The sequence below is a fragment of the Nannobrachium achirus genome (genome assembly GCF_963921795.1).
Source record: "Nannobrachium achirus genome assembly, chromosome: 20".
NCBI lineage: Eukaryota > Metazoa > Chordata > Actinopteri > Myctophiformes > Myctophidae > Nannobrachium > Nannobrachium achirus.
Window position 1 is genome coordinate 33,948,616 of NC_137827.1, and position 13,268 is coordinate 33,961,883.

General features: G+C 42.4%; 1 protein-coding gene across 2 annotated transcripts in view; it reads left to right on the forward strand.

The window, feature by feature from the left end:
* The window catches only part of mta1 (metastasis associated 1), a 67,612-nt gene that overhangs the window by 10,986 nt on the left and 43,358 nt on the right, over positions 1–13,268 (forward strand). For both annotated transcript variants that reach the window (XM_080751324.1, XM_080751325.1), the window contains exon 2: positions 2,820–2,887. In XM_080751324.1, coding sequence (XP_080607450.1) covers positions 2,820–2,887 — 68 coding nt within the window. The remainder of the gene's footprint in view (positions 1–2,819; positions 2,888–13,268) is intronic.

The following is a 13,268-nucleotide window of genomic DNA, read 5'->3' on the forward strand; positions in this document are numbered from 1 at the left end:
CAGCACCTCTGTCTCGCTCTCTCTGTCTGTCTGTCTTTCTGTCTGTCTGTCTGTCTGTCTGTCTGTCTGTCTCTCCGGCCTGGTTCGATCTCACCCGGCAGACTCCCATCTTTTGGGGCTCAGCAACATGCCTTGATTGGCTCTCGCAAAATTCGACTGCACTGTGATGTCACAGGCGCCGGGGCCTGCTGATTGGTCGAGGCTGGCAGCGGGGGATGGGGGGCACAGTGAAGGCTGTGGGCACATGCAGACGGAGATGGCGGGAGGGCTGGCAGGAACGGAGAGACTGAGTGGCGCTGCCTAGTGCCTACAGGCCTCTCTCTCCCCCCACAGATAGACTCTCACTGTCTCTCACTCACACTCTCTCCCTTTTGCTCACCACGAGGCTTCAGTTTTTCACATGGTGGAAACTCAACACTCATACAACCCACACTCTATTCTCTCACACATATACACAACCATTAGCTTTCAGTATTTTGTGTTTTGCTGTCGGTAGGACTAAGAGTGGAACTTCTTAACTCGTAATTAAAGAAGGGCTCTTGTTTTTGCATCGAGTGCCAGTGTTAGAACGAGACAGAATGAGGGATAGGCACCATTTCATCAAAGAGAAAGGGACAAAGGGTGCATTAACGGTCACGGCCAAACAAACCAATATCGTTGGATACTCATCGGGTTCTCGTCGCACTCTTCTCTGGTTTGTCGCAAGCCCCAGTCCCTAAGATTGAGCGTGAAATGACCTTTTTCCTTTGATCTGTGTTCTTATGAACATCGGTGGTTGAAAACGGAGCACGTTGGTCGGAGGATATCTTCACTTCGCTCCCCAGTATCGGCATTGCTCAATTTCAAGTTGGCCTATTTGGCATTCATCAGCGGCACCAAGACGTCACGTTGGCAGCAGAGTCTAATGACAAGTTAATACAGGGTAAAGAGTAGGCAGGCATGCACTGATGAGCTCCTCTCTCTCTCTCTCTGTCTCTCTGTCAATGTCAAGGGTAGTGAATGTGTCCATTTCGTGTAGCGATGAGGACATATAGGATATATTTAGATTCGGGTCGGGTTTGGGCAATGGGTTGGACTTAATGGCTACCAGTATATGCCAGTGTGTTGTGCTTGCACGATGGCCTCGCTTAGTGTACGCCTCCAAGTTGGTTTTAACGAAACAGAGGAGGTGGAGACCAGAGCAGAGAGGCAGGATCATGAAGAATTGTTTCTCTTTGCATATACCTGTGTGTAATGTACAGTATGTCATGTGCGAATGCAATGTGCATGCATACTGTACGCGCTTACCCTGTTCATCTGAAGACCTTGTTTGTCCTCTCATTTGCCATCAGTTCTTGTGAGATCTCAGGCCCGCTCGATAGAGTCACCCGGGGCCTTGGGGTGGGGGGGGAGGGGAGGGGAGATGTAGGTTGGGGGGTATAGGGGTTAGTGTGAGGGGAGGATAGCTGCAGCTCCAGGCAGCCTACCAACTGTGGTGTATAATCAGACAGTGCTCAGCCAAGATGCACGCAGGGCTAAGGCACCCTACCAAGCCTGGGGTCTGTGGGGACGTCCTGGGGAGCGCTAAGCCTCCAATGGGCCTGGAGCAGTGCCAGTGGTCATGCACGCGCATGCAAACACACACACACACACACACACACACACACACACACACACACACACACACACACACACACACACACACACACACACACACACACACACACACACACACCCAAGGGGGTCGAATGAAAGGAGGTAGAGGACAAAGAAAGCATGTGGACCCACTGAGGAAAATACAAGGCTACACTGTGAATGGAGGGTTTTGACGAGCTGTGGGACAGATTGGTTTGTGTGTTTTATTTTGTGTGTCACTGTCTTCCTCCTCACTCTTCCCAAACATCTCTCTGATGTCAGACCTCCCAGATGAAACTGCTGGCTATGAAATTAGCCTAATCAAGTCAAAGCCAACATTTGGTGGATGTCCGTAACTGCTTTCTCCTCTGCACTAATTGAGCTGTCGCAGTTTTGTTCCAATGAAATCAGCCTGACTGGTTGGTGGTTGGATGACCTTCTAGTAGAGCCTGATCGATGCCAGATCTTTGGGCCCGATTATGATTTTTTTAGAGTCCTCCTAGCCCACAGATCACATGTTTTAACCAATATTTTGTATATCGTCATTGTCGGGCAGAAACATCATATCTCCAAGTTTCAAATTTGTATATTTTTTCGCAAAGTAAAGCCCTGCTTCATCAAACAAGGCCGTCCCAAAAAGTAGTGAAAACAGCAGATCTGCAAGCACACAACGCCTCGCGGTGCAAGGCGTTGTGTGCTTGTAGAACGGCTGTTTTCACTAGTTTAAATCATTTTCAAAATGATGAATACGAAACAAACGGTTTTGGACATACCAGGTTTCCACCCGACAACGACGATATAATGTATACGTTTCCAAGCAATTACACAAACTTGGCTTTGATTAAAGTTTCTATTTGAGAATATTTAACATGTTATAAGAAAACAAATGTATAAAAATAAGCACAAATAACATTTTGATGGATAAATTATTATTATATAAAAAAATGTTAGTTTACAAGTTCAAGTTGCGAGCTTGCTCATCGGCTATTTAAATGTTTTGCCACAAAGACATGCCCAAAATAGAGATGTCAGGTTGAAAGTGGTTGAAAATCAGGACACATCGGCTGTATAATTCCTGACCGTTGTATCGGTCTGGCCAGTCTGGAGTCTGGTTCTGCCTTCTAGAATGAATACTCACTGACATTATTTTCTTTTCTTTTCCTTGTCTTCTCACACTCTCTGCCTCTCTCTTTCTCTTTCTGCAGATTATGTTTATTTTGAGAACTCGTCCAGTAACCCCCTGCTGATCAGAAGGATAGAAGAGCTGAACAAGGTGAGTGTGTGCGCTTGTATTACTTTACTTGTGAGGGTCAAATGCCCCCACAATTATAGTAGAATTTGAGAGATGGTTGTTGAATTTCCCTGGCCATCGATTGAATACTTTATTAGTCTAAAATGTAAATTGCTAAGCATTTTACATTAAGGCTAAAAGGAGAACACAAAGATTGTTTCCATTGTGGTCCATCTAGGGCTGTCACAATTATTACATAATCGTCTAATCGTGATTTTTGGACATAATCGTGATTATTTTTCATAATCGTCATAATCGTTTCCATGTTGAAAAATGTTCATATATTTAAATAAAAGGTCAAAAATAGTGGAAATAGCAGATCTACAAGCTCACAACGCGTCGCATCACTATTAATGTTTTTTTTTAAGTATAAAGTTGTCAAATATGTCAGTAATTATGTGTCATATCTACCATGTGCAATTAAAAGCAGAAATGTAATTGTCAACGACAAAAACACAATTAAATCATTAATCGCAATTATTTGAGTGACAAATAATCGTCATGTAAGATGTCATAATCGTGACAGCCCTAGGTCCATCGCAAGAGAAATGGATGTTTTATGGTTAAAAAAAGCTTTTAGAGGTTTAGAATTAGGAAAAGATTCAGGTTGGGGGTAGGAGTTATGCCTGATTTATACTCAACTGTGTGCTCTGTTGTTGCTCACAGAAAATAGCATATCTAAAAGCTCACAACGCGATGAGCAATGACACCGGCGCGTAACTGCTGGTAGTCAGTCAGGTTCGAAATGGCAAAAAAGGTAAACATTTTTATGTCCTCACAAGTATTGTAATAAAAGTGTGTGTGTGTGCGAGAGAGAGAGACGGAGGCCAGACTCACGCTGAGGAATTAGACTCTTACGGTTGGAACATAAGGGCTCAGTGTCAAAAGGTGATGCCTCTTGGTTCCGTATCGATGTCGCATTTAAAGCTACAAAAGGTATTCAAAAAGTTGGGTTATTTTGGACAGGGAGTCATGTTTTCCTTCTTGTTTATGAACACGTGTTCCGTTGTTTTCTACACTGAGGAGAGCGAGAACATGACAAAAAAATGCAATAGCCGTTTACACTGAGAGAATTAGACTTACAACCAGGAAGAATTCCTTTTTAGGAATGCAATAGACATGTACAAACATTAAATAGACATTAATTAATTTCATTGATGGAATTGGCTTTGAGAATGATTGCTTGTTTGTTATTGACGCATTCATCCCTTGTGGCGTGGCTAAGATCTTAGTGACGTCTTCTTTCCATTGCATCTAAACACCCACTCAGAAGCTGTTTTTGCGATTGGACCCATCCTATCCATCACATAGACTAAATGGTCAAATCTATTGTGATTATTCTTTTTTTTTCACCCACCCACCCATTTTTTGTTGTTGAATGAAATGACAGTATTGCATAATGCGTCACTACTCAAGGACTCTCGGGACTTTGAACGTTACAATATTGTCATCTCACGATTCAAATATCCCAATGACATTGCACAGGGAGCTCTCCAGCACCCTTCTTCACCCCCTAGTCTAGTAGCAGGTGTCCCCTGTCTGTCCCCTGTCCCTGACTCGGGCTGACTGGGTACACATTGCCATTCCTAAACCTGCCATTCCTACGCACTGCCATTCCTACTGCCTAACCCAAACCCAAACCCTAACCCTAACCCAAACCCTAACCCTAACCCTAACCCAAACCCTAACCCTAACCCTAACCTCAGTAGGAATGGCAGTGGGTAGGAATGGCACTTTTAGGAATGGAGAACTGACCCCGTGCTGGGTAATCCAGGGGCTGTTTAATGTGATTGACGCCGAGGCCAGACTCAGCCTTCTGCTCTGCCTGTCACTCTCTGCGGCTCTTCCTCAGGGACCTCAGTGAGTGTCAGTCTGCCACAGATGATTCCTGCACAGGTCTGAAAAATGCACTAGCGTAAAATAAAGATGTTTATTTCCCAGATCTACGGTAGTATGGAAAAACACACAAGCCCATGGGGGGGGGGGGGGGGGAAAGCACTGTCAAGTGCTTGCACCCAAGAGCCTGTAGAGCGTGTGTGTCGATCTGCATGCTCGGGTTTGGGTATCCAGCATTGGCCAGGTTGTCTGCTTCTTCCTCTCCCTACCTTCCTCTCCGTCTGTCTCGCCGAACGTGCTCTAGTCTGATGTCAGATGAAACCATTAACATCTCTCTCGAACTCTCCTTTCCTTTCGGGGCACACGCCTCTTGGGAATGCTTACCCCTTTGGGTCCTCAGCAATACAAGTTTAAAGTCGACTGATTAAACGGTTCTCGAGATGCGTGAAGGACACACACACACACACAAACACAGACAAACTATTTTATTCGGGAAAGCTGACCACTTGTGTCCGCCGTTGCCGGAGTTATATGCTCTGTGCTTAATTATAGTTCCCTGGTCAGTTTCTCGTCGCTTCATTTGATTGGTTCAGCAAGCAGATTTGAACCCGGAAACACTACACATGATCTGAAGGTGTCCTGTGCCTCCAGTTCAAATGTGCTGCTGAGCCAATCAGTGGAAGCTATGGGAAACTGACCTGGAACAGGAAATGGGTTTGCCGCCTTCTGGAAAAGGGAATATTAGGGCAGGAGAGAGGCTCCACCAGCGACATTCTTTCGAAACCTGTTTTTTTAGGACCCTTAAAGGAAAATTCCTATGGAAGCATAAACCTGACGTAATTAAAACGAAATGGCAAATGCGAAAATGAAATTGAAATAACAGAATTGCTTTTTAATTTTCAGGAAATGCACGCATTTTTTGAGACAAAAATGAATGTAAAATGCAATGGCGTTTACATTTTCCATGTACAGGTGCTCATTCTATGACTAAATTATAATTATAAATAAAAGATCATTTCAATTTTAATTTTAAAAAGATTACCGCTAATTTGTTGACAATATTAAAATGAAAATGCAATTTTGAAAATGAAAATGAAATAGAGAAATGCTTTTTAATCTTCAGACAATGAAAGCATTCTTTGAGACAAAAATGAATGTAAAATGCAATAGCATTTCCATTTAATAAAAGGTCATTTGATTTAACATTTTCAATAAAGGCCACGCTAAATAATTGACAATATTAAAATGAAAAAGCTACTTTGAAAATGTAATTTAAATAAGGGTAATGCTTTTTATTTTTAAGCTAATAGATGCATCTTTTGAGACACAAATGAATGTATAATTCAATAGCATTTACATTTCATATCCATGTGTGCTCATTCTATGACAGATTGTAAAAGCAAATGCAAATCCCATTTGCGATTTCATTTTCCAATTGTAGCTGCTGAAAACATGACAGAATTCAAATGGTCGTTTGGCTAAAGTGATGGCGCAGGAAGGTGACGTCATAGGAGTAAACCTTCAACACAGTAGGTGGCAGACAGAGACAGTGTAAAAAAAAGAAAAAGGTGGCAGACAGTGTACACACGTGCAGGACTGGCCGAGCTTCACTCAAGCTCACAACGCCCCCCCCCCCCCGCGACAACGATGCCGCAAAATGGGGTTAACTGCTCTGCCTCAGTGGTGGAAAAAGTAGCCTACTCACATCTTGTACTTAAGTAAAAGTATCAATACTGCAATGTAGATGTACTCCGTTATAAAAGTCTGGAATTCAATATGTACTTGAGTAAAAGTATGAAAGTATTTGATTATTTGGCATAAAAATGTACTTAACAGTTTGACTGCCACGGGAGGGATATACCGCCCGCCACTTCCTGCGCAATCTTGCCAATTAAAAAGTAGGGAGGGATATACCGCCCGACCCTTTTTTTTCATATTACAGTAGTACAGTGTTGGATCTATGCGGTAACCAAGATACAGCCCTTTTGGACGATGGGACGGTCGTCATGCATGACAATTCAGTGGCGTCAGTTCAGAACAAGCTAAGGTATGGCAACATGACTGGTGTCTGGTGAAGACACCAGTCATGTTGCCATACCTTAGCAACAGGCACGATGAAAAGTACATTTTTATTATTTCCCCCTGTCAAGGTATGGCAGCTGCATACCCCTGCCATACCCAATTGACGCCCCTGCATGACATCACACGCTCATTTGACCAAATTCAAGCATGCTGGTTGGCCGGTTCCCCCCAGAAACAAGGGTCTAGAGGCCCATTATACACACAACAAGAGTTCAGTGACTTCACCGGACACAGCAATCAGAGGGAGAGAGAGATATATTGAGAGAAAGAGCGAGAATCAGAAGCAGCAGAGAATTTAGTTATAAAATCATTAGATTTAGTATTATTTAGAGAGATAGGCAGCCGAATCATGCCCCGCATCCCGTGGTCTCTCCCCGCGCCGGGTCAGCGGAGTGGCGACATGTCGGAATGGAGAGCGACACCCCCCCGCGCCATGCCCCGTGGACAGTCTGACTCTGGACACCAAGCCCGCAGTCAACGGCGGTGGCCGGCGCTCTTCCACGATCGGTTCATCAGCGACTAGCGAGGGCCTCTGCTGCTACATCCACTGCCTCGATTTTGGATCTGGCGGCGAGAAGAGCTCCTACGGGCGATCGGTTCATCGAAGGCCTCGGCTGGTAGGATCCACGGCCTCGATTTTGGATCTGGCGGCCAGAAGGCAGAGCACCGATTGCTGCCGTTCTCCCCGCGCCCTGTAGGATGCACTGCGAACCCGGTAAGCGTTACAAACTTTATGTTCTCTGTTTCACTTTGTTCTATACGTCTGTCTTTCAATGTTATATGAGATCAGTGCTGTGGTCTACCTGTAACGGTAACGCACGTATACGGGGTCTGCTGTCGGACGCTGGCCTCTATACCTCCGTGATGGAGGAAAAATAAAATATGAATAGCGTCTGCCCTCTTGAACCTTTCAAAGTAGCGTATTTGATAGGGATTATGCACAATAGCGTCTGCCCTGGCCAAACGAATAGTGGGTGATCGTCTAGAACACACCACTGAGATGCATAAAGTGTGGTTCCTGTTGAAATAAGCCATGAATATGTAGCCTACTTCTTTCTAATGCAAGCTTGTAATACATTCTTCAATCAATCAATAAGCCTGACCTGCTATTGTTTTTTTTTCACGTAGGGTGCATTTGGTTTCATTATACAATTCAATTCAATTCAAAGGAGCTTTATTGGCATGAGAAAACATACGTTTACATTGCCAAAGCAAGTATAACAAATACAATAAAAAAAACAGTTGAAAATGGGGAACATATATACAGTTGGAGGGGGTACAGCATTGTTCAAACAGAGCTATGTCGCATTGTGACATTTTATATATATACAGGGTACAAATAGCAGCATTATTTTCCTACATAAAGGTATCAGCTCTGTTTCATACTGTATGTGCAGTAGGTCTAGATGTCAATCCATGGTTTGTAGTAGCTGTAAGTTCCACCAACTTCTTCCAGTAAGAATACATTTCTTTATAGTTTAGTTTTTTATCGTGTGTGTATACCTAGATAGATAGTTTAGTAATACAATCTGTGTGTGTGTGTGTGTGTGTGTGTGTGTGTGTGTGTGTGTGTGTGTGTGTGTGTGTGTGTGTGTGTGTGTGTGTGTGTGTGTGTGTGTGTGTGTGTGTGTGTGTGTGTGTGTGTGTGTGTGTGTGTGTGTGTGTGTGTGTGTGACAGACATAATAACCTATCAAATCGATCTACAAATCTACAGTAGTTATGTCAGTCTATAGGCTCTGCCAGCAGAGCCAATAGACTGGCATAGCTGTAGATTTGTATCAAAGCAGAGCCCATAGAATTCAGTGGCCACGTATATATACATACATTTGAAATTATTTAGACTAGTGAAAACAGCCGATCTACAAGCACACAACGCCTCGCGGTGCGAGGCGTTGTGTGCTTGTAGATCTGCTGTTTTCAGACGTATACAGACGTATCATTTAGTATTTTTTTTTCTTCTATCATATACAGGGCCCGTGGAGTCTGACTGGATGGAGGAAGGATGGGATCCCACAGTCTACCCATTCCCTGCTACGCCATGAGCTGCTGGAGACGATCTGCAACCAGACCAATGACAACGCAGAGGACAGTATGATGGCGGAGATAGCAATAGCGGAGGAGTCAGGTCAGGTCACTGTAGGTTCGCTTCCTGGACCAATGTCACTCTATGGGAGCTGAAGAACTTCTGGGACTTCTCTTCCTCGTTTCCCAGAACAATGAACACACACGAACACACACACACGCACACACACACACACACACACACACACACACACACACACACACACACACACACACACACACACACACACACACACACACACACACACACACACACACAGGGTGAACCGTACCATCTAGTGGCCAACTACAAATAGACATTGTTGTGCTGCCTGCCTTAGAATACAGTACTTTATTTTGACTTTTATATTCTTTTATTTATTCTTTACTTGCTGCACATTTATTTTATTTTACTTTTGTGAAGTCATATTTGTGATTTTTTTTTTTTTTTTTTTTAATATTTGTAAATATTGTTGAACATAAATATGTTCATGCTGGATGTGTGAGGTACTCACCAGGGTTAGGGTTCGATGTTGCCATAAAATAAAAGGTTGACATCGCTTTTCTGACTTTTTGTCTTCCTGACCTTCTAGACCAGGTAAAAACACAGTGAATTCACAGTGCATAGTTCTATCAAACTGTAAGACAACTTCCACCTTCTGAGTCATTCCATACTTTTTCACTTTGCCCCCTTGAAACTAGACGATGGTACAATATTTTTTAAACTTTTTTTGCAGAGAATGAAAGCTGGTTTCACATTCTTTCTGTCAAGGGTACTTGTGTTCCGTTACCATTTACCAATTTGTCGCTATGGCTTCCTAAAGTTTTTTTTCTTTGAACTCAAATATCTCAGAATCTAGATTTCTGAGGTTATTGACTGGTTTGCGCAGTGCGCACTCTCGAGCACCTATCTCCAAAACCGCTCACCGAAATCACTCCAAAATTCTTTTGGTAAAAAAAGAAATCCTCTTTTACCAAACCTCCCATTTTTGTTCCGATGTGAATATCGGATCATTTTCAATATATTCCCTGGAATCGGGGCAGAATGAATGGGACCTAATGGTGGCATTGGTCAGGGTGGGGGGCCGGGGGGGTCTGGCAGTCAAAGTGTTAAAGTAGCAAAAGTAAAAGTACAAAATGTTTGAAAAAAGCCGATCTACAAGCTCACAACGCGTCGCATCGCAACGCTTTGTGAGCTTGTAGATCATAGAATAGGGCTAAAGTGCATTTATGTAGGCTATGTTTTATTGCGACCGTCAGGGAGCAGTTTACTATGAAAACCTCCACCGGCCGTCCGTCCGTCCGTCCGTCCGTCGGTCGGTCGGTCGGTCGGTCACACGTCACACGTCACACCTTTGCCCTGCTCATATCTCCGCTTCAGTATATAGGGCTTGTTTGTTTATTGTATGACATCACGCCACATCATCAGCTGTGGACTCTGTGATGTCATCGTATCGCATCAGTATATAGGGCTTGTTTGTTTATTGTATGACATCACGCCACATCATCAGCTGTGGACTCTGTGATGTCATCGTATCTCCATATATGGCCATCTCCGTATATGGAGATATAAGTCGTCCATGCCCAAGTATGGGCTGGTGAGGTCAGACTTTGTGTGATGCGTAGGTTATCTCCTTATATGGAGATTCAACATTCCAGGCAATGATCTCTTCCCTGGTGAGAATTGCCCCTTTATATAGGGCTTGTTTGTGTATTGTATGACATCACGCCACATCATCGCGTGTGGACTCTGTGATGTCATCGTATCTCCATATATGGCCATCTCCGTATATGGAGATATAAGTCGTCCATGCCCAAGTATGGGCTGGTGAGGTCAGACTTTGTGTGATGCGTAGGTTATCTCCATATATGGAGATTCAACATTCCAGGTGTAACTATGGCTACCCGTATGACGTGAGAGGTGGAGGTTGTGATATTTGTGGAGATAAGCGACCAACGGTCGCTTATCTCCCGATTAGGGAGTCTTACTGGTAATATAATGATGTATATCTGCAAAGTAACTAGTAACTAAAGTTTTCAAATAAATGTAGTGGAGTAAAAGTACAATATTTGGAACCGAGATGAAGTGGAGTAGAAGTAAAAGTATTGAAAACTGGAAATACTCAAGTTAAGTACAAATACCTCATAACTGTACTTAAGTACAGTACTTAAGTAAATGTACTTAGTTACTTTACACCACTGCTCTGCCAAGTTGATATTCCATAGTTGTTGAGCTGGGCAGGGATAAATTAAATCACATGATGTGGAAAAATGTTTGATTCTTACTTGCAATGTATCAGATCAGATCCTTCTACTATGACCATTGGATCTCCACTGGGTGAGTGTCTGTCTGTCTGTCAGTGAGTGAGTGCAGTCACGCGCGTCATGCGCCACCTACTGTACGGTTGGGTATGTCAAGGTTATAAGCAGGCAGCGTTGAAGGATTACTCCTGTGACGTCACTTTCCTGCGCCATCACTTTAGCCAAAGGACCATTTGAATTCTGTCAGGTTATGAGCGGCTACAATTTGAAAATGAAATAGCAATGTGGTTTGCGTTTGCTTTTACAATCTGTCATAGATTGAGCACACATGGAGATGAAATGTAAATGCTATTGAATTATACATTCGTTTGTGTCTCAAAAGATGCATCTATTAGCTTAAAAATAAAAAGCATTACCCTTATTTAAATTACATTTTCGAAACAGCCTTTTCATTTTAATATTGTCTATTATTTAGCGTGGCATTTTTTGAAAATGGTAAATCAAATGACCTTTTATATACATTTAATTCTGTCATAGAATAAGCACAACTGTACATTAATTGGAAATGCTATTGCATTATACATTCATTTTTGTCTAAAGAAATGCTTTCATTGTCTGAAGATTAAAAAGCATTTATGTATTTCATTTTCATTTTCAAAATTGCATTTTCATTTTAATATTGTCAACAAATTAGCTGTCATTTTTTCAAAATTCAAATTCAAATGATCTTTTATTTATAATTTTAATTTAGTCATAGAATGAGCTCCTGTATATGGAAAATGTAAACACCATTGCATTTTACATTCATTTTTGTCTCCAAAAATGCGTCCATTTCCTGAACATTAAAAAGCAATTCTTTTATTTCAATTTCATTTTCGCATTTGCCATTTCATTTTAAATACGTCAGGTTTTTGCTTCCATAAATTCCAGAATAAAACATATTAATCCTTAATCAGCCTTTTATCACGTCTGTACATACCTGGTATGATGGATTTTTATCATAGTCCTTCCTGTTTTTACTTCTCCTGGACTCCTCAGATCTCTCTCCCACAGCCAAAACGGCGGTCAATTGAGGTCCTCCAAAAGCGCTAATTTTCACCGCTGCAAAGTTACTTTTTTCTTCATAAATCTGCTATTTATAGTTCCAAGAGAGCCAGTAATCCACTGTTTTATCGCGGGTTGAGGGAAATGGCCGTTGTTGACATGATCCCAATAGTACTCACAGAAGAAGAATGAAGTCTCGCGTCTCGCGTGATTACCGCGTTTCCTTTAGCTTTTTCTTTAGCGCAAAAGAAAGCTTTCTCCTGGAGTTATTAAAGCCAGTATGTACACAACAAGGCATCGTGGTATATATATAAAAAATAAGAAAGCAGAAGAATATAATCTAGTTAGTCTATTGATCGCTAGAATCTAGTAATATGACTGAGAAGGATTCATAACAAAGCATTTTAACGGACTTCCTGTAGTCATAAGGTAATTCTATTACCTTTATTTATTTTATTTTTTCCTCAATACATTTCTTCGATTTTATTTATTATTTATTTATGGAATTACTTATAAAATAACTTTGACGTGTATTATTATTTGTAAACAATGTAGGCTACAATATAATCACAAAATAATCGTATTTTCCTCAAGACATTCTGCAATGCCTCACCAAATAAACTTTAGGTAAAAATTACCTCATGACCACAGAAACGTGTACACACCATAAAGGTTTCGAAAAAATGTCGTTCGGGTGCTGGTGGAGCCTCTCTCCTGCCCTACTAGAACTACAATTATGCGCTGCTGACGATCAGCGTGTTCACGTTCCGTACAGAATCAGAATAAGATGCAATTCTGGGAAATTGCAAATTGTAGTGCTTGTCGCCTCACAGCTAGAAGGTCCTGGGTTCGATTCCTGCCAGGGACACTTGAGGCGCTGGGGGCGTGTTCCCCCCTCCACGTCATCAGTGCCCATACCCTAGGTGGTGCTGGTGAAAGGGACTTTCTGTGTGGAGTAAGTTTGCATGTTTTCCCTGTGTCCCCTAGGGTAGGTAGTACCCTCACAAAAAACATGTAGTAATCCTGGCCTCCCCTTAGTCAGCTGGGGCACCTGATGGAAGGGAAAGGAACTGGTTG